The following is a 26,177-nucleotide window of genomic DNA, read 5'->3' on the forward strand; positions in this document are numbered from 1 at the left end:
TCTGTCACTCTTGCCCTCCTATCAACATACAACTAACCCTATGGTGTGATCCACGCACGCGCTCATATGATGGGCACCAAAGGACAGCAACATAACCACAAGCAAATTAAATCAATCATAGCAATTCATCAACCACCAATAGGACAACGAAAATCTACTCAAATGTCATAGGATGGCAACACATCATTGGATAATAATATGAAGCATAAAGCACCATGTTCAAGTAGAGGATACAATGGGTTGCGGGAGAGTGGACCGCTGTAGATAGAGGGGGGAAGGTGATGGAGATGTTGGTGAAGATGGCGGAGGTGTTGGTGAAGATCGCGGTGATGATGATGGCCCCTGGCGGCGTTCCGGCGCCACCGAAAGCAAGGGGGAGAGAGCCCCCCTTCTTCTTCTTCTTCCTTGACCTTCTCCCTAGATGGGAGAAGGGTTTCCCTCTGGTCCTTGGCTCCCATGGCATGGGAGGGGCAAGAGCCCCTCCGAGATTGGATCTGTCTCTCCGTCTCTCTCTGTTTCTGCGTTCCCAGATCCTACCCCTTCACCGTTTCTTTTATATCCGGAGATCCGTAACTCCGATTGGGGTGAATCTTTCGCCCAGATTTTTCTCATAAAATTAGCTTTATTGCGGCAAAAGAAGAGCGTCAACCGCCTTACGGATGGCCCACGAGGGTGCCAGGCACGCCCAGGGGGGAGGGCGCGCCCCCTGTCTCGTGGCCACCTCGGGCACCGTTTCGCATTGATTCTTCCTCCGGAAAATCCCAAATATTCCAAAATAATTCTACGCCCGTTTTTATCCCTTTGGATTCCGGTTGATATTGGGTTTCTGTGAAACATAAAACATGCCACAGACAGGAACTGGCACTGGGCACTGGATCAATATGTTAGTCCCAAAAATAGTATAAAAAGTTGCCAAAAGTATATGAAAGTTGAAGAATATTGGCATGGAACAATCAAAAATTATAGATACGACGGAGACATATCACTTCGCACTATGAGGTCAACGTCTTCTAAACTGATTTATCTTCAAAATCTTCTGAGAATGCATATGACCTCTTCCCCCTTCCCTCGCGTCTCTAATGTTGTCACAGGTACATGTCCATGGGAGAATACCTTGATTCTCATAGTCTGCATTTATTTGCAGAATACTTACAGCGTCACATCGAATCTCCTGAAGCCAGTTCTTGTCTGACCAGTAGACGAAAGCCATTCACTGTGTTGAAGCCAATCTGCTTGAACGTTATGTCTTTAGAGAAGTCTGCACGGAAAGGTGGGAGGCAACGCCATGGCAACATTGCACTTGATTTGCCTGATGATCTGTACAATCTATACAAGTCTGACCCAGAGGAGAGTTACACCCAGCGCAAGAACCGGATCCAGTGGATCAGAAGATATTGGGAAGAGCAATGGTTCAAATACAAGTTTGTGACACCTGAATATGCTGAAAAGAATGCCATCAAGCGCCCGTGGGGTGACTATCTATACCGTGGCTTGGTGCCAAAGAACAAGGATGGAGCTATTGCTCAAGGGTTCTATCCCTGTAAGGCCAGAGGACCACAGCCTGCGAATGCCGACCCATCTTCTCCCTTATGGTGTCGTGAAGACAATCTTTTCAAGTGCAACTACCAGTTTGCAAAAGATTCTGCTATCAAAAATCAGAAGGAGTTTGGCCTCAACTTCAACCCTGGCCCCACCACTCCAAGACCTGATGGGACTCGTGAAGCAAATGAGAACAGGATTGGCCCCTTTGCCAATTTTGACAGGCTTCTGTCTCATATTGCTGCCCAAAGAGCTGTTGTGGAGCAATCTGCTGGAGAAGCTGATTCTGAAGATGCTCCCTCACCACCAAAGCAGAAGAAGAAAAAAGCAAAAGCTTCAAGGCCATCTGCTTCACCAAAAGCTTCAACCAAGAAGCCTCTGAATGCTGCACCGCCTGAATCCAGTGTGCAATCTGAAGATTTATCTCGTGTGTCCAAGAGGACCAAGAAGCCATTACCCAAGAAGGCCACTGGGCAACCTCTCACTCCTTTTGCTATTCTGCGCAATGAGGATGACACCATTGATCTGTCCGGCGATGAAGATCTTGGTGATGATGCCCTTGAGATGCTAAGCAAGAGCAAGCAAGAGGCAGAAATCTTCAATGATCCGCCCCTCTTTGATGTTGACATTCTTAACAACTTCATTGATGAGTGGTTCAATGACCAGAGCACTAGCATTGATGATCTTCAGCTTCCAGTGGACATCAGCGTCACATTTCATGGAGCCATTGCAAATGAGTTGGCCTTGGCTCAAAAGATTGTTGAGCTCAAGAATAAAATTGATTATGAGAAGGCTCACTTCAAGAAGAACATGGACAAGCTCAGCGTGGCAGATGTTCAAATCTTCAAAAAAATGCTGCATGACCTCAAGGAAGAGTTTCACAAGAAGCGCAATGAGGCTAAAGGCTCACAAGAGCGCATGAAGTACTTCACCTAGAAATGTGTTCAAGCACACAATGAAGCTGAGAAGCGCAAAGCTCTTGGCCGCCCTAGCATTGATCCCAGGATGGCTGCCAAACAAAAGAAGCTTGATGTGACACAAACTGAAGCACCAAGGCAGGAAGCACCTAGCATTGTCTTCCCTGCCAGCATGACAGGCTCAAAGCCTAAGGTCACCTCAACAGCTTTAGAGCTTAAGAAGACAAGGGCAGCTGAAGCCAAAGCCAAGAAGCGCAAGTACAAGGATGCATCTGATGATGCCCCTTCCAAGAAAAACCTGAAGACTAAGGGAACTAAGTCTTCAAAGAAAAGTCGGGTTGCTGCCCCTGAGCCCCTTGTTGTTGAACCCATCTCTGTTGCGTATGCTGCCTCTACATATCGCGAGCGCTGTCTCATTGTCCATGAGCCTGCTTCCACAGAGGTGCCAGTATCTGAAGAAGTTCCAGCTGTTGACCCCAACACAGCTGAAGACATTGGTCATGAAGACAATGTAGTTGATGATGAAGTCCTTTCTCAGCTCGAGCACTAGTTGGTATCATCGCCTGCTCCAACAAGCAGTGAATACATTAGCATTGGTCATCCATTAACGCCAATTGCTCAAGATGACTCCTGGGCTGAGCGCCCACAAGAAGAAACCCTAGTTCAAGATGAGACACCCCATACTCCACCAGCACAAGCTACCAATCCGATACTTGATGACGACAACTACATGGAGACCACTCCATCTCCAAAGGCATCGCATGCGTTTCTCAGGCTTCGCAAAGGTCTCAAGCCATCTGTCTCCATGTTCACCATTCCAGAAAAAGATTCACAACAATCCAGCTCAGTGGCACGTCAAGTGTTCCCTGAAAAGAATCCTTCTGCGACTGTTCAAGCGTCTGAAGCTAAAGCTGCTAAAGACATTCCAGCTGCATCAGCCAATGAAGAAGAAAGAAGAGAAGAGAGAGAAAGAGAAGCCACACCCCCTATTGTTGAACAAGTCATTCTTGAAGAGAATGTTATCGTGCCTGACCCTCCGGTCGTTGACCAAATGGAGGTTGAGAACAATGAGGCTGCCAATGACCCTGTCTTGGTTGAAGACCATGTGGAGCTTGAAGCCATGTGAATCCTGAAGCTTCTGTGATGCCGGTCCTCACTGACGGCGCGGTTCCCCCACCAAGGCCTCACACCATGGAAACGGCCTTCAATCGTGACGGGGAGTTAGTCACTGTTCACTGGCCAATCATGATTCCCCCTACCGCTCCAGGACGACAATATGACTATCATGTGGAGCGTAGGCCTCAAGTTTAGAAGCCACAACTGCGTCTGCCAAGGCTTCCAAGTGATGTAACTACACATGGCTCGTTCAGCATGCTCAACTTCAGAGAAGACAATACCTTCTTTGACCGTGCCAGGAACCCCTAGAAGAAGCCAAGAATCTCATCAGACAGATTTTGGAGCCACCAACAACGAAGCTATTACTCTTGCATTCTATACAATCAAGACAGAATATTCCCTCACAGGCGTCTGGATTGTGATGCTATGGCTGGGCTGCCATGTCTGGAAGAAGCCCTTGACTGCTTCAGGGATGTTGGTCTTCTGGCATTTGTCACTGAGAAAGAACACTGGAATGAAGAGCTCCTACTGTAGTTCTATGCCACCTTACATATTCGCGGATACAACAGGGATCTGAAGACATGGATCCTTGAGTGGATGACAGGAGATGTACACCATGAAGCCAAAGCTCAGGATATCATCAAGCAAACTTCCCTGCCCACTCCAGGTGAGCTATATGAACCTGGTTGTTCGCTTTATCAGAATGAACTACAGAGCATATTCCAGAAGCCTGAGTCGAACATGAGCCAAATGCTTAGCATGATGAAGCCTTTGCCCCAAGACGCTGAATATCCAAAGGAATTCTTTGTCGATGACCTCGAGTATCTGCCACACATAGTATATCATATTCTGAGGCATACTCTCTGGCCCATCAAAGGCCATTCATCTGAAGCCAAACTTGAAGGATCCATGAAGACTTTGGTGTTCTACATTATCAATGGCATTAGATTCAACACTCAGGATTTCTTCATCAAACAACTTGTTGCTTCCGGGGTTGATTTGTTTGGTCTGAAGTTCTATGCTCCATGGGTGATGCGGTTGATTAAGCTTCATTCAACCATTGACTATCGGCCTTCAGCCCGAAATCACATTGTATTCTTGCCTAAGGTTGATATGTCTGTTGAAGCCATCTATCTTGAGCCTGCAAAGAAGCCCCTCCATCTTCAGAATGCTGAGTTCCAGAGCTTCGCATAGCCCATTGAAGGTGTTCATGTGCCAAATGCTGCAACTCATACCTATCCCTTGGCTGGAAATCTGCGCCTACCGCATCGTGCAAACACTGAAGCTACTGCAAGCACAATTGCCCAAAGGCCTCAGAAGCGTCCACGTGTTTTCAATGACCGTGAGCTTATTGTGGCCTTACATCAAAAGCATGACAAGCATCATGATTGGCTAAAGCGTCAGATGAAGAGTATCATGGTGGATGTCAATCGCATCCGAAACTTAGCAACCAAGAACTCGTTTGTTGCTCATGAAGCTTGCCGTCGTTCCTGGAAGAGTCTCACTTTGCTCTGCGCTGAAGATGATCTTCGCACAGATGGATACATTGAACACTTCAAGTTTGATTCCAGGCCTCCGCAAAATGTAAGTTGGCGTCGCACACCCTCCCTTGAAGATTCTGAGTACTCATCCTCGGCTGCAACTGTTGTTGCGAGATTCGTCGATGAAGAAGATGACGCCACTTCTCCTGCTCTCACTGCTCAGCATGATGATGATGCATCAGGCCTATCTGCACCACCAAACTCCACCGTCGACCCTGCTGCACCAACTTCTTCACCAACTGGGAACGAGTAGATACTCTATGTCATCAAACCTTTTTGGTCATTATTGACGAAAGGGGGAGAAGCATATGCGTTGATAGTCTTCAAGTGGGTCCATATGGGTGGTTGCTTATTTTTGTTAAGTATTTACAACTTCCGTTTTGAAACTTTTGGCTTTTGAGTTGTAACACTTAAACTTGATGGTCGTCTGCTACTTTTACTGCCACTTTGTGATGCGATGATAAATTCTGCATGAAGTCATTCTGCAAACGCCCATTTTCCATTATTCATATCATTATCTTCATTATCTTCTTATATGCACGATGCATTGTCTTCACACTTTGAAGATGGCCTCCACAAAGCAAAACCTGCCATGTGCATTTGCATTCAAAAGCAAATCATTTATATGCACATATTCAGGGGGAGCCTCATCATATGTATGAAGACAATACTCACAACACTGAACTTTCACATACTTTTGTCCCCATTGAAAACTTCAACCAGTTTGTCATCAATCACGAAAAAGGGGGAGATTGTAAGTGCATCTAGTGCCACCCCTAGTTGGTTTTGGAGTATTGACGACAAACTTGGTTGAGGAACTAATGTGTTTGTGAGAATTACAGAAAAATAGGTAGTAGTCCCATATTGATTTGGTTTACCTATGAGAGATGACCCCTAAAAATGTGTGAAGACATTGAAGACAATGGTGGTCTGTGAAAATATTCACATTGAAGACTATGACATGAGAAGACATTGCATGAAGACTATCGAGTGCAAAGACATAATTGTTTCGTAGTTTCCTTTTCTTCTTTATTGAGTCATAGGAACCACCGTACTGTTAAGTGGAGTCCAAGTGAACAAAGTCAGAGTGATTGATGTGATGCTCAACCAAATCCTATGTCTTCGAGCAAAGACAATGAGAGCAAATCTTATCTAGAGCTGGATGAGTCAGCTTTACTTGTAGCCCAAGTCAAGATGTCGCGTGTGTTTGAAATTTGACCGTTGGACACGTGTCAGTTCCTTAGTGACACAGGGTCATTTTGGAGAAATCAGGTCGGGTTGTCTCCTGGCTATAAATAGCCCACCCCCTACACTATAAATTGGTGGCTGCTCAGAGTTAGTGCACGACTTTTGTCGTTTGAGAGCAACGCACCTCCGAAGCCTTTGAGAGAGAAATCCTTGCGAGGACAAAGCCCAAAACACCCAGAGCCAAAGAGTGTTAGGCATCACTGAAGTCTTTCTGTCTGAGTGATCTGAAGACTTGTTACACTTGAGGACTATGAATCCTCCAGCCGGTTAGGCGTCGCGTTCTGAGCATCCAAAAGTCATTGTGGATTGCCGGTGAATGAAGTCTATGAAGGTTTGTAAGTATACCTTGAAGACTTACCAGAGTGATTGGGCGAGGACTAAGTGTCCTTAGGTCAAGGAATAAGGTGAATACGCGGTCTTCTGAGTTGAATCTCAGCCTCCCTAACTAGACGTACAGTTGTCACAGCAACTGGAACTGGTCCAACAAATCCTTGTCCCCTCCAAGTAACTGGTTCTATCCTTTACCTCTCTTTACTTACAATTTGTCCTTGTGAAGTCATTGCCTCCCTACATGATCTGATTCTCTTCACTGTGTGATCACTGTTGCTGTTTGGCTTCATACTATCTTCCATCCTATCCTTACTACCTAGCTACTAATAGTCTCCGTGCTTTCACTTCATTGCTTACTTGACTATGGCTTGTCTAGTATAGTCTACCTTTCGCTGCATATCAATAGGTTCATTGCTACCGTTTGTCTTCAAAACCCCCGTGTTATGAAGACTTTCATAAAAATCGCCTATTCACACCCCTCTAGTCAATAACTAGCACTTTCAGTAGTAGTACTTTGCTTCGAGGGCTAATAAACTTTTGCAATAAGTATGTGATTTCTTTATGACTAATGTGAGTCCATGGATTATACGCACTCTTACCTTTCCGCAATTTGCTAGCCTCTTCGGTACCATGCATTTCCCTTTCTCACCTCGAGATGTGGTGCAAACTTCGTGGGTGCATCCAAACCCCATGATATGATACGCTTTATCACACATAAGCCTTATTATATCTTCCTCAAAATGGCCACCATACCTACCTATTATGGCATTTCCATAGCCATTCTGAGATATATTGTCATGCGACTTGATGAGGACATGACTACGTTGGATACAACCAAAAATATGGCATACATGTATATTTGTAAGGTGATTTCTAATGCAAACTATGCAATAATTTATTTATGTCATCCAGGACAAAAATACTTCACAAACTTTTGTGTCATTTCTAATTGCAGGTGTACGGTACATTTGTATAATCCACATATGAAGAGAAGGGAAAAGGAGATGTTTAGGTGTTGTTCAAAAAGTCCTCTCGCGTCACTTTTGGGCCAAGAGAAGATAGAGTCCAAGTCTCTCACGTTCTGCATTCAGATTCGGACTTCATAGACATACCGGACTCAAAATGCCAAGAAATCTTTCATACGGACTCCGAATTGGGTGATTCTTTTTTTTCGGAAAGTAGATTTCATGCTCTTTCCAACCCAATTGGATTCACCTTAAAATTCGTCCGGAGCATTGAGTTATCGACGAAACAATCTGACGATGCAGCAGAATCCGAGTCAAACTACAAGTCCAAAGGTGTTGCATCACCTCCACTTGGGCCCAGGAGCCTTGTACGACCTAGGGTTAGTTTTAGGATGCCTCGGGACGTCCTCCCATCTCCTTGGCCGCTACCCCTTGCTCCTATATAAGTAGATCCATCTAGTAGCTTTTTCCTTGGAATTTGTTTAGTTAAAAGTTAGCCATTGCAACTTCACGTACTTCGTTTGTGTCCAACAACCAGGCCAATACCGCTTTCGGGTCCCCACCTTTATCAATTCTTCATCTATATATGCAATATTCAGATTGCTTTATCATATTCTTGCTTGTTCTTCGATTGCTTGCAGGAATAGACTTTCGTGGTCAGGTTGATCGTGCTCCAGCGTGGTCAATAACCTCTCGAAGTTGGTTTAGCGATTGCTAAGACGCAATGTCGTGCACGTTTGTAGTCGGGTCGTCAAAGTCAGCTCCACCAAATCGATAGTTATCATCTGATCGAAAGATCGGGACCCTCGCCCCTATCACAACTTCCACTATTCCCTTTTTTATGACTTGAACATTCATTGTCATATTGCTTTGCATGATCATAAGATAACTAGCACGATATTTCCATGGCTTGTCTGTTTTTTGATATCCTTGCTATGCTAGATCATTGCACATCCTGGTACACTACCAAAGGCATTCATATAGAGTCATACTTTGTTCTATGTATCGAGTTGTAAGTAAATAGAAGTGTCATGATCATCATTATTCATTATTAGAGCCCAAGGATGATGAGACTATGATTCCCCCACAAGTCGGGATGAGACTCCGGACAAAAAGAAAAAAAAGTAAAAGAAAAGAAAAAAAGTGAGGCCAAAAAGAGCCAAAGAAAAAGAAAAAAAAGAAAAAAAAAAGAAAAAATGAGAGAAAAAGAGAGAAGGGGCATGCAAATACCACACTTGTGCTTCAGAATAGCACCATGTTTTTCATGTAGAGAGTCTCCTATGTAATCACTTTCATATACGAGTGGAAATGTTTCACTATAGAACTTGGCTCGTATATTCCGATGATGGGCTTCCTCAAATGCCCGAGGTCTTCATGAGCAAGCAAGTTTCCATGTGAGCTTTCATACACTTACAACTCTTAGTGCATCTGTTGCATGGCAATCCCTACTCCTCACATTGATATCAATTGATGGGCATCTCCATAGCCTGTTGATTAGCTGCATCGATGTGAGACTTTCTTATTTTTTTGTCTTCTCCAAACTAATCTCTACCACAGTATTCTATTCCACACATAGTGCTATACCCATGGCTTGCGCTCATGTATTGTGTGGAGGTTGAAAAAGCTGAAGCGCGTTAAAAAGTATGAACCAATTGCTTGGCTTGTCATCGGGTTTGTGCATGATAAATACTTTGTGTTAAGAAGATGGAGCATGAAAATACTATATGATTTTGTAGGGATAGCATTTTTTGGCATTAATATTTTGAAAGACATTGTTTGTTGGGATGCCTGAGTATTGATGTCTTTATGTCAAATTATAGACTATTGCTTTGAATCACTCACTACTGGAATCAGGATCTTTGTCGTTAGCCGGTTCTTTACCGTCAGCTAGCTGATGGCAAAGAGGGTCTTTGCCATCAGCTTGAAGAAAACTGACGGCAAAGAAGGAGCTAATGGCAAAGAAAGTGTTTGCCGTCAGCCACATCTTTGCCGTTAGCTAGCTGGCGGCATAGAATCTTTGTCGTCGTCTAGCGGACAACAAAGAGGCAGGGTGGCCTGCTAGCGAGAGCCACCTAACAGCCACTTTATTTGCCATCCGCTAGCTGATGGCAAAGAATCTTTGCCGTCCGCTAGCAGACGGAAAAGAAAGTGGCCAAACTAATGTCCGTTAGCTAGGCTCTTTGCCGTTTGCTAGCGGACGGCAAAGAGTTGTGCCCTATCTAACCAAACGCTCTCGCCCTACCCCTCTCTCCCCTCTCTCTCCCTCCCCTCATCAGTACCCCGCGCCGCCGCCGCCCCATCCCGGCCGCCCCGTCCCGCCACGCCGAACCGCTCTGCGCTGCCCAGCCGCTCCGGCCCGCCCCGCCGCCCCGACCCTGTAAGTGCATCTAGTGCCACCCCTAGTTGGTTTTGGAGTATTGCCGACTAATGTGTTTGTGAGAATTGTAGGATAACACAGGTAGAAGTCCCTCATTGATTCGGTTTACCTAATAGAAATGACCCCTAAAAATGTGTGAAGACATTTGTGGTTCGTGAAGACATTCACGACGAAGATTATGACGTGTGAAGACATTCACTTGAAGACTATGGAGTGCAAAGATATAACTGTTTCGTAGTTTCCTTTCTTCTTTATTGAGTCATAGGAACCACCGCACTGTTAAGTGGGATCCAAGTGAAGAAAGTCAGAGTGACTGAAGTGATGCTCAACCAAATCCTATGTGTTCGAGCGAAGACAATGAGAGCAAACCTTATCCATAGCTGGATGAGTCAGTTTTGCTTGTAGCCCAAGCCAAGTTGTCGCGTGTGTTTGAAATCTAACCATTGGACACGTGTCAGTTCCTTAGTGACCTAGGGTCATTTCAGACATATCAGGTCGGGTTGCCTCCTGGGTATAAATAGCCCACCCCCTAAACCATAAATTGGTGGCTGCTTAGAGTTAGTGCACAACTTTTGTCGTTTGAGAGCAACCCATCTCTGAAGCATTTGAAAGAGAGATCCTTGCGAGGACTAAGCCCAAAACACCCAGAGCCAAAGAGTGTTACGCATCACTGAAGTCTTTCTGTCCAAGTGATCTGAAGACTTGTTAAACTTGAGGACTGTGAACCCTCCAGCCGGTTAGGTGTCGCGTTCTGAGCATCCAAGAGTCATTATGGATTGCCGGTGAACGAACTCTGTGAAGGTTTGGAAGTCTACATCGAAGACTTACCAGAGTGATTGGGCGAGGACTGGGTGTCCTTATCTCAAGGGGAATAAGGTGAAGACACAGTCTTCTGAGTTCAATCTCAACCTCCCTAACCGGACGTACAGTTGTCACAGCAACTGGAACTGGTCTACTAAATCATTGTCTTCACCAAGCAACTAGTTCTATCCACCTCTATCCTTACGTTGCAATTTGTCTTCGTGAAGTCATTGGTTGCCTGCTTGATTCATTTGTCTTCATTGTGTGAAGACTTATATCTGTTTAGCTTCGTACTATCTTCCATATTGATCTTGTCTTCCTAGTTGCAGTTAGTCTTCATGCTTTCACTGTATTGTATGCTTGACTAATGCTTGCCTAGTGTAGTCTTCATTCCGCTGCTTACTATATGGGCTTAGTTAAGGATGTCAATTTTATTCATGGACATGGATGCCCGTGGATACGCGACCCGAATGGATAGGGTTGGGGTACGTTTTTATGTCCATGGACAACACCCGAACCCGATCCGATTATTCATGGGTAGGGCATGGATATAATTATGTATCCGTGGATATACCCAAACCCAACCCGATAGTATGACATGTGGGGCAAAATTCAGTGATCCACACTGTCCCACCTTCCAACATAAATTTTCTGTATAAAAAATGAAAAATAAACCATGAAATTTCTCCTTCACTGTATCTTACTGCACTGTCGCTTCTCATTCTTCTATCTCCTCGTTAAACGCCCCATTATTAAGCTACTCTGTCTCCTTGACTTACTCCCCCCACAGCCCTAGTCGTCGCTGCTGCCGGCCCGTCTAGTAGAGGTTTAGCACTTTAGCAGCCAAAGGTCCAACTCCATATCCCCACGACCCCTTCATCTTGGCTTCTCCACGCACCGAGCTGCGATGCGGCGCAGCTCGACATACAGGAGCGCTGCTGTGCCGAGAACCAGAAGCACGGCGGGATGGGTGTGCCGGGAGGCAGTCGTAGATCACGACGAGGAGTGTGAGCTGCGTGACCTTGGAGAAGGTAATGGCCACACCAGACAGACGACAACTGAAGCATGTATATTAGGTGTTTCTGTACGCCGTATATACATACACCTAATCTTTTAATCCCTCAATCCCTCTCTTATATGTATATTAGGTGTTCTTGTACGTGAGTGTGCATCATGTGATGTCCTAAATTTCTGTGAAGTACTCTTATACATAGTTTACATTAGCAACTGGAGCAGAGATTCACAGAATTAGGTATTTTTTGCTGGTTACTAATTTAGTCATAGTTCGTTGGTACATGATGAGGGAGTCCTGGATTAGGGGGTATCCGGACAGCCAAACTATATACTTTGGCTGGACTGTTGGACCATGAAGATACAAGACTCAAGACTTCGTCCCGTGTCCGGATGGGACTCTCCTTTGCGTGGAAAACAAGCTTGGCGATCCGGATAATAGATTTCCTTCTTTGTAACCGACTCTGTGTAAACCCTTGCCCCCTCCGGTGTCTATATAAACCGGAGGGTTTAGTCCTTAGAGGGAGAATCATAATCATCATAGGCTAGCTTCTAGGGTTTAGCCTCTACGATCTCGTGGTAGATCAACTCTTGTAATACTCATATCATCAAGATCAATCAAGCAGGAAGTAGGGTTTTACCTCCATCTAGAGGGCCCGAACCTGGGTAAAACATCATGTCCCTTGCCTCCTGTTACCATTAGCCTTAGACGCACAGATCGGGACCCCCTACCCGAGATCCGCCGGTTTTGACACCGACATTGGTGCTTTCATTGAGAGTTCCTCTGTGTGGTCGCTTCAAGGCTCGATGGCTCCTTCAATCATCAACAACAACACGGTCCAGGGTGAGACTTTTCTCCCCGGACGGATCTTCGTGTTCGGCGGCTTCGCACTGCGGGCCAATTCGCTTGGCCATCTGAAGCAGATCGACAGCTACGCCCCTGGCCATCAGGTCAGGTTCGGAAACTTGAACTACACGACCGATGTCCGCAGAGACTTGATCTTCGTCGGACTCGGGCCTATGCCAGGAGCGCCGAACAGTCACGGCGAGCACGGCTTAGACCTGATGTCTGACAATACTCGGGATATCGCACCTGCAGGAGCTCCAGACATAAATCCGGGGCCGATCGCGTCGTCCGAGGACGGGTGGATGGACCCCGCCCTGGAGGCCACACACTCATCGGCGATAGAGTCGAACACCGGCTTCACCCCCAAGGAAGCCTGTGACACCGGACCCCCGGACTAATGTCCGGCTGTAGGTTCCAGTCCGTGCGTCCCCGAGCCCGCCGAATCTGGTTGGGCTTCGGTAATGGAGTTCACCACTGCGGATATCTTCCAACACTCGCCCTTGGGCGACATGCTGAACTCGTTAAAGTCTCTCTCTTTGTCAGGAGAATCTTGGCCGAACTATGTCCGGCTCGAGTGGGAAGCAGGCGGCGAGGGAATTCCACCGTCCGGACAACATTCAAGCATAGCAATTTAATTGCACTTACCATCGACCCAATAGTTTGTGGGTTCCATTTCACACGAACCCCTATGGGCATAAACCCATCAATAAAGATCTTCTAAAAGATGCCAGGTGCAAAGGCCAAGTTTTACAGGCCCACAACCCTAGCGGTTGTCTTCGGATCACCAAACAAATACCATGCCAAAGAATAAGTCTTCGGCATTGTCCCCTTGTACAATAAACTACCATATACTATCGGGACGGACCGCGTTGGCTAGACCCAACGGGGTACAACATCAGGCCAAACCCGCGTGACATAGTCACAATTATGGGCAAGGCCGAACTCCACCCTTAGAGTGGAAATCATACTGCCGCTGGAATAGTGAGTTGTGCCCATTTATGAAATTTCGATTCGGCAGCCAACCACCTGGACACCAACTGAGGAGTCCGAGCTACTTTATGGCATGATAGCCTGGTTCGCCCAGGCTCCGATCAGGCACCCGCGGTTCAACCACAATATGACATGCAACTGCCCTTAAGCATTTGTCTTTGCAGACTAACTTTCGCGTAGAACAGAACTGGCGACATGGAACCAGCTCGGGCGCACAAGGCAGGAACACACAAGTACCCCCCCCCCCCCAAGGAGACAGTCCGGATACACTTTAGATCCACACACAGCCTCCTTCAGTCCGGCCATGACAGGTTCCGCCAACACACCTCTTTTCATACGCATAAACCGTACTCATACGCATAGACGTGTCACTCTACTACAATACGTAGACTAAAATAACTCACCGGCCGTCGTTCCTCATTAACGCTCTTTCCTTCGTCATAACGGCACCCGCACATAGTGTCATGCCCCCACTATGCCAGGGGCTTCATAATACTCATAATATGGCAACAAAGTTCGGCCACATTTTCGGTCGCTCGGCACCCCGAACTTATAGCACTATATGCATCAGCTCCGAATCATGTCTTGGGTCATTGGTTGGGTTTGCCCGGCTCCCATGTTTTGGTACCTTACGTTCCGCTCCATTGGCTAAGGTAGCGTTGGGAGAACTACTACGATTGTGTCCCGGTTCTTCCGGACGAGCACCTCAGTAGAGAAAGCCGAAAACTGGCTGTCATGATACAGCGAGAGCTGGTCAGCTGTTCGAGAGGTTGTAAAATCTTTAAAGATTTATTCGGCATAATGCCATTATAAATGCAAAGTGCGATGGATCGGTCTTCCGATCAGGCGCCGTTAGAGCCCCTCGTACGGTCTTTCGAACACTAGGGGCTGCACCCACCATACTCGAATTCCTATGGCTAAGTGAGAGTGATAAGGTCCTATAGTCTGATTGCCTAGTTCGCGATGATGAACACCTCCTTCAAGGACCCAAAAATGGGACAAAGAGTGTTCAGGTATGTCCCGAACACCCCCGTACTTTTTATGTGGGGGCAGAAGCTGACGACTGGCTAACTCTCAGGATTTATATATACTCAACGGCCGCACAGGAAGAAAAAATGTCCATATAACAGGCAGTAAACAATAAAAGTGCCAATATCCCATATTACAAAGGACAACATGACTGCCTTCAGGGAAATATAATGTCTTTCGTACACTGATCCGCCACAAGGCGGGCTCCTTTCAGAATACCTTCATAGTATAATTCGGGCTTGCGATGCTCCTTACCCTCCAGCGGTCCCTCAGTCATCAGCTTCTCAGCATCAAGCTTCCCCTAGTGCACCTTCGCACGGGCAAACGCCATGCGTGCACCCTCTATGCAGACCGATCACTTAATGCCGTCGAGCCGAGGGCAAGCACCAACAATCTGCTTCACGAGTCTGAAGTAACTGCTTGGAATTGGCTCAGCGGGCCACAGCCGGACAACTAAGTCCTTCATGGCTGGTTCGGCCGCCTGGTGCAGTTCGACCAGCTGCTTTAGCTGATCGATAAAGGGCACCAAATAATTTGGCGCCAAATACTGTGACCAGAAATGCTTCTCCGCAGACTTCTTCTCCTCAGCCCGGTAGAATTAGGCAGCATCAGATATGTTGCGCGGCAGGTCCGCAAACGCCCCTGGCAAAACAAGAATTCAGCTTGTCGCTTAGAGTTCCTCCCATTACTATGTAAAAATTGCTTTGAGTACAAAGGGCCTTACCAGCCGCAACCTTCCGTGCCTCCTGAATGTCCTTTAGTGCACCTCGGGCTTCCGCCCGAGCATCATCTGCGGCTTGGACAACTTGGGCGAGTTCAGACTCTTTCCCTGCTAGACTCTGCTCCAAGGCCTCGCTTTTCTTCACGGCCTCCTGGAGCTCTCGCTCAGCTTCAATGACCCTGGCCTCGTGTTTCTCGCGAAGAGCCTGCTCGGCGGCGGCCTTCTTGTCGGCTTCGGCCACAACCTTCTTTAGTGCCTCAGTTTCGGCACTCGCTTCTAGAGCATACAATACAAGTGTTTTCATCCGGCACAACTACTAATTCGTGCTCAACTGGGCAAACGGTTTCGACATACCTTGCTTGTCCGCCAACTGCTTCTTCACGCGGCCAAGTTCTTCTTTGGCCCGTTCCAGACTTCGCTTTAGTCCGGACACCTCTGCATTATGAGAAGCGGTCGTCGCTACAGACGCCTGTTTTCAAACAAAGGAATATACGTCATTAACTGAGTCTCCTGCAAAGCGGAAATTTGATCCCCTGTCCGGCTCTTTCTCTTTCACCAGACAGTGCATCAGGGGCTACTACTCATACTATGACAACCCTTCAAAGGTTTTTAAAAACATACCTCAAAGCCTTTTATAAGGCTAAGGCAGGATTCATTCAGTACGCTCTCAGCGGACTGAATCTTTTCAATCACCGTGCCCATGAGGGCGCGATGCTCATCGACGATGGACGCACTATTTAGCGCTGTCGATAGACCGCCCGGCAACTCTGCTTGGATAGAGGTTGCTGGCGGAACGGGCTTGCCTCTCTCTATAAAGGGGGGCTGCTTGCCCGATCCTGGAGCTTTAAAGGTCTCCAGGACCGTGTCCGGGTGCGGGCCGAATCTAAGATCACCCCGGGCGCGTATGTGTGTCCACGACCATGGGAACCGCTACTCCCGTGTATCCGGCCCCAGGGATATGCCCTCCCTGGTCCGGGTCCCGTTGAGACGACACCTCGGTGTCGTGCCTAGGCTTCGGGGAAGGGGCCTCTAGAGGCGTCTCGCTCTCCAGGGCATCTGAGCTCAGTGAATCCTCCGATGAGGACTGTCCGGCGTGGGACCTTGCCGGGCTGCACAAAGTATGGCGACAGTTAAACTACCACATCCTAATAACCCCGGGCGCGTATGTGTGTTCGGATTTCATGTACTCACGACTTTACCAGGGGCTGGGCCCTGGGATCCCACTCCGGGCTGCTATTGGCAGCCTCGGTGGATGCCTCCGGAGGGAACTTTTCCCTCTCTTTGGCGATTCGGCCTCCAGAGATGAGGAGGTCGTACTCTTCTTCCCTCCCCCCATGGAGGACTCGTCTTCTTCCTCCTCCTCTTCGTCTTCGGAGGAGGAGTGGTCGCTGTAGTCTTCGGATTTTGTGTTCGAAGCGTCGCGGCGACGGAGGCCGCTCCGGGTCTCTTTGACCTTCTTGGAGGCCTCTTTCTACGACGCCTCGTAAGGCGCTGGGACCAGCATCTTCGTTAGAAGAGGTCCCGCCGGTTCCTCCGCCAGTGGGGCCAGATAGTGAATCCGCCCCACCTTCTTTGTCCATTCTTGGGATAATTACAGAAAGCTCGATAAGGCGTCTTCCTCAGGATACGCTAGCTAAACATGGATAGACAAAACACAGGCGATGACTTACCGGACTTGCGGAGCGGGACAGTTGATACCCGCGGTCCTCGGCGGAGCCCGACCATGGTTTGCCGGACTTGAAGAACACCCTCCAGATGTCCTTGTGCGAGGAGCCGTAGAGCTCCCGTAGGGTCTGATGCTCGGTCGAGTCGTATTCCCACAAATTACAGGCTCGGTGCTGGCAAGGGAGAAACAGGCGAACTAACATGACCTGGACTACATTGATGAGTTTGACATCCTTGTCAACCACGCTCAGACGTGTGTTTGGAGCACCGATAGCTCATCGGATGAGGACCAGTTCAGGCCTTTCTTGGGCCAGGACGTGAGCCGCAGTGGGGCTCCGGATCTGAATTCAGGAGCAGCGGCCCACTTTTTACCGCGCGGCTCAATGATATAGAACCATTGCTGCTGCCACTCCTTGACGGAGTCATTGAAGCTACCCGTCGGCCATGTGACCTTGGGCATCTTGCTCGCCGTTAACCACCTTGGGCTTCACATTGAAGATCTTCAGCCATAGGCCGAAGTGGGGCGAAATGCGGAGGAAGGCCTCACACATGACGATAAATGTCGAGATGTTGAGGAAAGAATTAGGGGACAGATCATGAAAATCAATCCCGTAACAATACATGATGCCGCGAACAAATGGGTGGAGGGGAAACCCGAGCCCGCGTACAAAATGAGGAAGAAACACGACCCTTTCGTGGGGCTCTGGAGTGGGGATGATCCGTCCCGCCGTCGGGAGGCGGTGGCCGATTTTCTTGGTCGGGTACCCGGACTATCGGAGCTTTTTGATATCCTTCTCCTGGACGGTAGAGGCCATCCATTTGCCTCATGCTCCGGATCTGGACATCTTCAGAGAACCTCTCTTCGGTGGAGAAGACGAGCGCTTGGGCGATAGGGTTTGAGCAAAGGGGAATGGACGAGCGGAAGGGAAAGGCGTGGGTAAAGAGGAAGAGACCTTATCTCTTTATGGAGGCGATAAAAGCTTTTGCGCCTCCCCACTTGCCTAGCGGAACCCACACATTCCCTACTCGCCGCGATTGACGGTGCGATTGGGCTACCCGTGCCCGTATTAATGAAAACTCCGCGATAAGGGGAACACGATCTCTGCTTCGACGAGACGTGCCCGGAAAACCACCTCACAATATGTGCAGTGGTTGGTTGTGGAAAGACGGTTCAATACTGACTCGACCATGGTGCTATGTCATGTTATCTAAAGATGTCAGCAGGTTATATTTGTGGAATATCATTCTCCCCGTGATGGCATGTGATGATCGTCTTGCAGATCCGAACACGATTTAAGTGTTCGGGGTTTACTTTGGAGTATTCGGAGATGGAACCCGTTTGCAATGCCGAAGACAATCTACGCGCCAAACTCATCGTAATTGAAGCCTGGTTTAGGGGCTACTGAGGGAGTCCTGGATTAGGGGGTATCCGGACAACCAAACTATATACTTTGATCGGACTGTTGGACCGTGAAGATACAAGACTCAAGATTTCATCCCGTGTCCGGATGGGACTCTCCTTTGCGTGGAAGACAAGCTTGGTGATCCGAATAATAGATTTCTTTCTTTGTAACCGACTCTGTGTAAACCCTAGCCCCCTCTGGTGCCTATATAAACCGGAGGGTGTAGTCCTTAGAGGGAGAATCATAATCATCATAAGCTAGCTTCTAGGGTTTAGCCTCTACGATCTCGTGGTAGATCAACTCTTGTAATACTCATATCATCAAGATCAATCAAGCAGGAAGTAGGGTTTTACCTCCATCGAGAGGGCCCGAACTTGGGTAAAACATCGTGTCTCTTGCCTCCTGTTACCATTAGCCTTAGACGCACAGATCGGGACCCCCTACCCGAGATCCGCCGGTTTTGACACCGACACATGGCACTATAGATATGCATGTTAATTAGTAACTAGCAAAAAGCCCGTGCGTTGCAACGGGAGAAAAAATTGATGGACCAATTAAAGGAAAAATAATTTGGATGCTAGTTTGGAGCATGAGATGTGATGTCTACTTTGGGTGAACAACACTAAATTCAGATTATTAGTTCATTTAAAGAACTTAATATAGAATAGAAAAAAATGTCAACAAATCGATGAAACCAAGGAAAGTCATATAATAGAAAAAAGGAATGAACTAATTTATTAGACACTAACATCAGATTTAGACAAGACAGCAAACAGTTATCAATCACTACATGTTCTAGTGAGTCATGACTATCTCCAACAGAGAACGAATTTGAGAAATCTGAATAATTGTTACACATAATGATTTTATTGGCACATATAAAAAACCAATGGTGCTATCAAAGTCTTCTTGGTTAGGATTATCCTATACATTTTCCTTCATTCATGATTGTAGTGAACATAAAAAAGACCAGTTCTATAATCAGTTGAACATTACATCAATAACAGAGATAAACAATTCCTTGAGTCACCTTTGAGATGGAATCGTTAACAAATAAATAAACGATTGAATTATTTTCCAAGAATATAATATCGTAGAATACAACATTAGTGCAGAACTGTAGCAGTTGTGAACGCACTTACCAGCTCTTGTCGCGATTTCTGGTCATCCTGAACAATAGACATTTTCTGCTCTGTTAGCTTGAAAATTAAGGAGGTTACTTAGAAAGAATAATTATCGATGACAATGCATTTATCAAAACATAAAACTCAAAAAGCATTTGAGATATAGACTGGCAACTAAGAAACCATGTGTTTTAGTTTATTGTGCCAGATACCTTTTACAAAGGCAAAACATACATATTGTAGCTATACCATCATGAACACATTATTGTTCATGTTTTTGCTACAATTCACCCTATTCAGTTCAAGAAATAGGTAAAGCCATGTAAATTGCAAATCCATCTTGTCCGAGGGCTAATCAGGAATCCTAGAGATACCAAATTTTGTTATTGAAATCGAAGTACAGTAGTGGTCAAAAATATTGGGATAAGATTTCTATTCAAAATTGATGTGTATGGTTTTCATTAAAAGATTGAACCCTGCTAGAATGAATAAAAATCCCAGGAAATTCATTCTATATCCAATCCTCCCTCACATGGATGAAGCCCAAGGTCAGAACTTTCCTCTCAGCATCAATGAAATTAGAATTCATTGCTGCATGCCTATGGCTCAAACCCAAGAATAGCCATGCATCCAAATTGAAGAATAACCATGAAATCAACAATGCAACACACTCATCAACAAATTTATTCAGAAAACTGGTTGCATGACCTTCATTCAAAATTCGCAAACACCAATATTAAGATCAAGGTTCCTAAGGTTCACAGCTTCAGATAGACATCACTTATCTAGCAAAGTAGTAGAAACTAACAACAGAAGAAAAAGCAAACAAAATTGATGGATGGATGATCATGCCTGGCTATCAATTTTCCTTACGCTATAGCATCCAACTCATGAGTGGCGTTAGCATCCTAATATACGTGATATACTGAACTGTGAAGAAACTATAAATGTATAGTCGATGAGGATCACTTGCATGATTTGTGGCGAGAAAGTTTTTGTACTACCGAGAGAGGTAGAACTGCCTCATGGACCTGCAATTGAAAAGCACGTAGGTGTATCAGGTAACAACTCTTAACCAAACTGGAAAAAATAAATTCTAAATACAATCTGTACAATGCCTTGCAATGTCATAATCATCGTTTAAACTGCATACACATTATCTATACAAAAAAGAACTGGAACAAAAATTAAAATCTGAAACAAAATTCAAAACGAAACCTCTGTATAACATGCAATGAATAATTTATAAAGCAAGATCTAGCAAGCAATCTAGCTATACACATACAGAGTTTAACATCAAGTGGTTGAGTTAGGAAGATCTAGCAAGCAATCTAGTCCTTGCACCTGAGCTGGGAAGAAAATAAAAAGAAAATTACATGAACACAATCGACTCCCTTGTTAGACCATCGGTGGCAGTACCAAAAGAAACCCATGTCTACTTATTGGTGCCACCGGGGAAGACTGGGGCTGGTTGGGAAGGGGAAGGAGAATAGGGCGGCGGTGGCGGCGGGGTGGGCGGCGGAGGCAGCGGAGTCGGGGTCGGGGGCGGCGGCGGCGGCGGCGACGCTGGATAGAAGCCGGAGCGAAAGACCGACAATGTCATACGCCATGCGTGTTCAGGTACGTTCAGGCAATGCGTTTTTGTTTTAGGCCAAGGTCGTGCCATTCTTCTACAGCCCATGGCCCAACACAATGCACAAGCCGTTCGGAAATATACTCCCTCCGTTCGGAATTACTCGTCGCAGAAATGGATGTATCTAAAAATAATAATTATAAATAGTACCACCTCGGATAGCAAAAATAATACTATAGGTGAAAAAACTGAAAGCGTAAATTCATAAGAAGAAGCGTATTGTGACGGTGAACCCGGAGACTCAATCCATGCTTTATCTTTCCCTAATCTTTCCCTAATAATAATAAAGCACGGATTGACTCCGTGGATTCACCATCACAATACGCTTTCTTCTCATATCATAATACGCTTTTACGATTTGTATATACAAAATTGTAATATAAACGAGGTGGTACTAATTCGGGATCTGCACGTCTTTGTGGAAGTTTTCATACATCGTTGGAGAAGCCCAGTATTGTCCCAACGAAGCCCAGTATGCCTCAACCGGTTAGCCCAGTGTAGTGTACAAGCTGTTTGGATCAAATTCACGACCTTCTCTCCTATCCCACATCGCCCCTTTAGATATAACCGAACCAGTTCATATATCTAAGTTGTCTAGAGGATCAAACAAGGAATACCGAAGAGAAGGAAGCGAAGAAGAACTAACCCAACGCAAACGAAGGCCATGCGGGGGATGGGAGAGGGAAAGGAAGGCACCGAGGGCGGCGGCGCTGGTGCTCCTCCGACGACGAGTCGGACTCCGTCGAGACGAGCTGACAGCTAGGCGCTCGGGCGCGACCGCGTCGTTGCCTGACGAAGAACACGAGGGCCATGCGGGGGGTGGAAGAGGAAAGGAAGGCACAGAGGGCGGCGACGCGATGGAGGCGACAGGCCATGCAGGGAGGAAGGGAAGGCCATTGGCGGCTTGGCGCACGGAGTGGAGAGCGGGGGAGCGATGTCCCATGGCGCGCGGGTGTGTAGCCCATGGCATGTGGCCGATGGAGCGGCCGATCCAATGGCAATGGAGCTGGGGGAGGTGCTACCGGCGGCGGTGGGCACAGGCGGGCCAGCGGCGGCGCGATCCAGGGCCCAGGGGTCGTGGGAGTGGGAAGAAAATGACAGTCAAACCTGCGAGCGACCAGTCCAGTCCATATCCGGCTGGAGCTTTTAGGTGATAGCGGAACTTTTTTATTTTTAATTACGGACCCATACAAATCTCTGAGTTTACACGGACATGTTAGCGTGTACCGTTGGTTCTCCGAACTAGGCGAATGGTAGTTTTATTTTAAGACAATATAGATGCATGCATTCAGAGCATCGTTTTGATTTACGAAGTTACCATAGAATCTTAAGATTAACGAACTCATCATAGATGGCTCATAGTTGTCGGAAATATCTCCTTTTACTGAATGCGCATCACCGAAAATCCCACTGAATTTTACGTCGTAAATTTCGAACTAACGCCCCAAAGAATCCTGTTGTTACTCACAAAAAAAAAATCTTGTTGTTAATTGATCCATCATTTTCATCATCATCAAACTTATCATCCATATGTATAGCCTGATTAATGATAATTGGCGTTTGCTTCGCAGCGAAGCACCTCAACTTTTTTCTCCCGTTGCAACGCACGGACATGTTTGCTAGTCTTTCCCTAATACTAAAGCACGGATTGACTCCGTGGGTTCACCGTCACAATACGCTTTCTTCTCATATCATAATACGCTTTTACGATTTGTATATACAAAATTGTAATATAAACGAGGTGGTACTAATTCGGGATCTGCACGTCTTTGTGGAAGTTTTCATACATTGTTGGAGAAGCCCAGTATTGTCCCAACGAAGCCCAGTATGCCTCAACCGGTTAGCCCAGTGTACAAGCTGTTTGGATCAAATTCACGACCTTCTCTCCTATCCCACATCGCCCCTTTAGATATAACCGAACCAGTTCATATATCTAAGTTGTCTAGAGGATCAAACAAGGGATACCGAAGAGAAGGAAGCGAAGAAGAACTAATCCAACGCAAACGAAGGCCATGCAGGGGATGGGAGAGGGAAAGGAAGGCACCGAGGGCGGCGGCGCTGGTGCTCCTCCGGCGACAAGTCGGACTCCGTCGAGACGAGCTGACAGCTAGGCGCTCGGGCGCGACCGCGTCGTTGCCTGACGAAGAACACGAGGGCCATGCGGGGGTGGAAGAGGAAAGGAAGGCACAGAGGGCGGCGACGCGATGGAGGCGGCAGGCCATGCGGGGAGGGAGGGAAGGCCATTGGCGGCTTGGCGCACGGGAGTGGAGAGCGGGGGAGCGACGTCCCATGGCGCGCGGGTGTGTAGCCCATGGCATGTGGCCGATGGAGCGGCCGATCCAATGGCAATGGAGCTGGGGGGAGGTGCTACCGGCGGCGGTGGGCACAGGTGGGCCAGCGGCGGCGCGATCCAGGGCCCAGGGGTCATGGGAGTGGGAAGAAAATGACAGTCAAACCTGCGAGCGACCAGTCCATATCCGGCTGGAGCTTTTAGGTGATAGCGGAACTTTTCTATTTTTAATTATGAACCCATACAAATCTCTGAGTTTACACGGACATGTTAGCGTGTGCCACCAAGGACATGTTAGCCATGTTTGCTAGTCTTTCTCTAATAATAATAAAGTACGGATTGATTCCGTGGGTTCACCGTCACAATGCGCTTTTTTTTATGTCATAATACGCTTCTTCCTGTCCGTTTTTCTTGATTTGATATTTTTTTTAATATCCAAGGTGGTACTATCTATTTCTTCACATCGCGTTTATCTATATGCATCCGTACGTGCACTAATATTTTCCGTCTGCGCTCTTGCTCGGGCCTTGCCTTGCGGTCGTTTTCGTGGCTGATGCATTGCCACTTGGGCCTTAGCCCGTCTGCCTGAGATGTTCCAGCGAGTGTTTCTGTAATAAAAAGTACTTAGAAGATTATGGTTAATAGATAGTCCGACATCGTTTACTTGTAGACAGTCCCACCAGTTTAAATGTGTTTCTAAGTTGACGACAACAAGTAGCATCAAAGGAGTTGGTCAAAGATGGAATTAATCGAGCGGGAGATGCTACCTCAAGAATCGAAGGAATTTAAATGAAGAAAAAGAATAGAGGGAACTCAGGCCATCTCATGGAGAGAGCAGCCTTGTGGATAAGGGCCAGGAAGGAGGTAGCTCTGTCGGTGCTTTTTTGGATGTGAGAAAGATGAATGGATGAAGCTAACTAGCGGTGGAGGTACATGTAGGCTAGGCCCCAACATTGTTTTTGTGAGCCGGTTATTAATATTTCTTACGTTCGGGTCAACACTTAAAAGTGTAAAGATATTGGGAATGAAATATAATCTTCCAAATCAAACAAATCTTCCATTAAAAAAACTACATAATCAAAATCGTTAAAATTCATTTCGCAAAAGAATTATTAGAATTCAAATCTTTTGATAATTTGATAAAATACTTTAAATGGATTATTAAACTCTTCAAGAGTATGTAAGGGCATCTCCAACGCCGACTCACAAAAAGCCCGCGATCATCCAGACCTCATGGTCCGGACATGTTTTGTCATCAAATGCCGGTCTGTGTTGGCCCGTCGACTGGGCCGAACTTAATTCCTCCCGCAATCAAAAAACCAACTAGGGGCTTTACGGGCGTCCGGACATCTGCCACCCTCGATTCTATCTGCCATGGCCCACCCAATCCCCAGCCCCCCTTTCCCACATCCTTCATGCCCGAAGTGGTCAGCGCCGCTCCAGAGCACAACGCTGCATTTATGCCGGCTCAGAGCGACGCGACCTCTCACTGGCACTCTCGCATTGAAAGTGGCACCTCCCAAGAGGGCCGCTCGCGTTGTTTCCTGGTGCACGCGACAACTCCATGTTCAAATGACATGTCATCATTCCGCCTCCCTACATTAAACATGTGCGGTTGTCTGAGAACCTACTCCCACGCCACATGTTCGTTTGTCTATTGCCCACCATTAACCACCTTGTCAATTGCCCTGCCATCTGCCGACTATGTAAACTCCAGCCCCGGCCATAGCCGCATCCATCCTCCTCGCTGCACAAGGACTGGCATGGCCGTGGTGCGGCGACCAGAAGAATGAAATGCCACCATTATTTTTGGCTGGCAGGCAGACAGAGGCATGCGCTGCAGACATCCCATTGGAAGATGTTCGGAAATTTATCAATAGTTCGTGTATTAAAGAAGTTAATGAAATTGACCAAATTTTGCCAATTCAAATCGTATGAAAAATATCCTAAAAATTCAAAAAATGTTTTATTCATTCATAAAATATCCGCTGATTCAAAAAAAGATCATGCATTACCAAAAATGTTTGTTAATTCAAAAAAAAATGTTCATGAACTTAAAAAAATTGTTCCACTAATTTCCAAACAATGTTCGTCTATTCTAGAAATCTTCTCCGATTCAAGAAAAGTGTTAAAAGAATGTTCAGAATTTTTAAATAACTTTACAAATAGTATAAAATGTTCATGAATTCAAAGAGTTCTTGATTTTAAAAAAAAATCAAAAATTTGTAAAAGTGTTCATGAATTTGAAATATGTTCACGAGTTTCAAAAAATGTTCATGATTTCACGAAATTGAGATTGATAAGGAATCTCGGTGACACAGCAAAATGTGATTATGGCTATTGGAGATAAAAAAAATTCTCCCGTTGCAACGCACGGGCCCTTTTGCTAGTAATAATAAAGCACGGATTGACTTCTTGGGTTCACCGTCACAATACGCTTTTTCACATGATTTTACGCTTTCAGTTTGGATTTAAAACATATACACGAAGTGAGGTGGTAAAATTTGGGGGAATCGCGTCGTGGCCCCTGTCCAGGCTGCGCTGGCTTGCGCACTGATGGGCCACATTGGGCCGCAGCGTCGGCCTGCCCGGAACTGCCACGAACACAGATTGAAAATCAGGTAGCTCAC

At 46.6% G+C, this 26,177-nt stretch overlaps 1 protein-coding gene across 1 annotated transcript; it reads right to left on the bottom strand.

Moving 5' to 3' along the window:
• Nucleotides 1–11,651: 11,651 nt before the first annotated feature.
• LOC123067503 (tol-Pal system protein TolA) lies at nt 11,652–21,186 on the bottom strand. Its single transcript, XM_044490275.1, has 5 exons — nt 21,001–21,186; nt 18,854–20,655; nt 15,787–15,901; nt 15,375–15,708; nt 11,652–11,892 (listed from the first exon to the last, which is right to left on the bottom strand). The coding sequence occupies exons 2-5, from the start codon at nt 18,857–18,859 to the stop codon at nt 11,652–11,654; spliced, it is 696 nt and encodes a 231-aa protein (XP_044346210.1). The 5' UTR covers nt 18,860–20,655; nt 21,001–21,186.
• Nucleotides 21,187–26,177: the final 4,991 nt, after the last annotated feature.

This window comes from Triticum aestivum, chromosome 3B (assembly GCF_018294505.1).
Source record: "Triticum aestivum cultivar Chinese Spring chromosome 3B, IWGSC CS RefSeq v2.1, whole genome shotgun sequence".
In the NCBI taxonomy this organism is placed as follows: Eukaryota; Viridiplantae; Streptophyta; class Magnoliopsida; order Poales; family Poaceae; genus Triticum; species Triticum aestivum.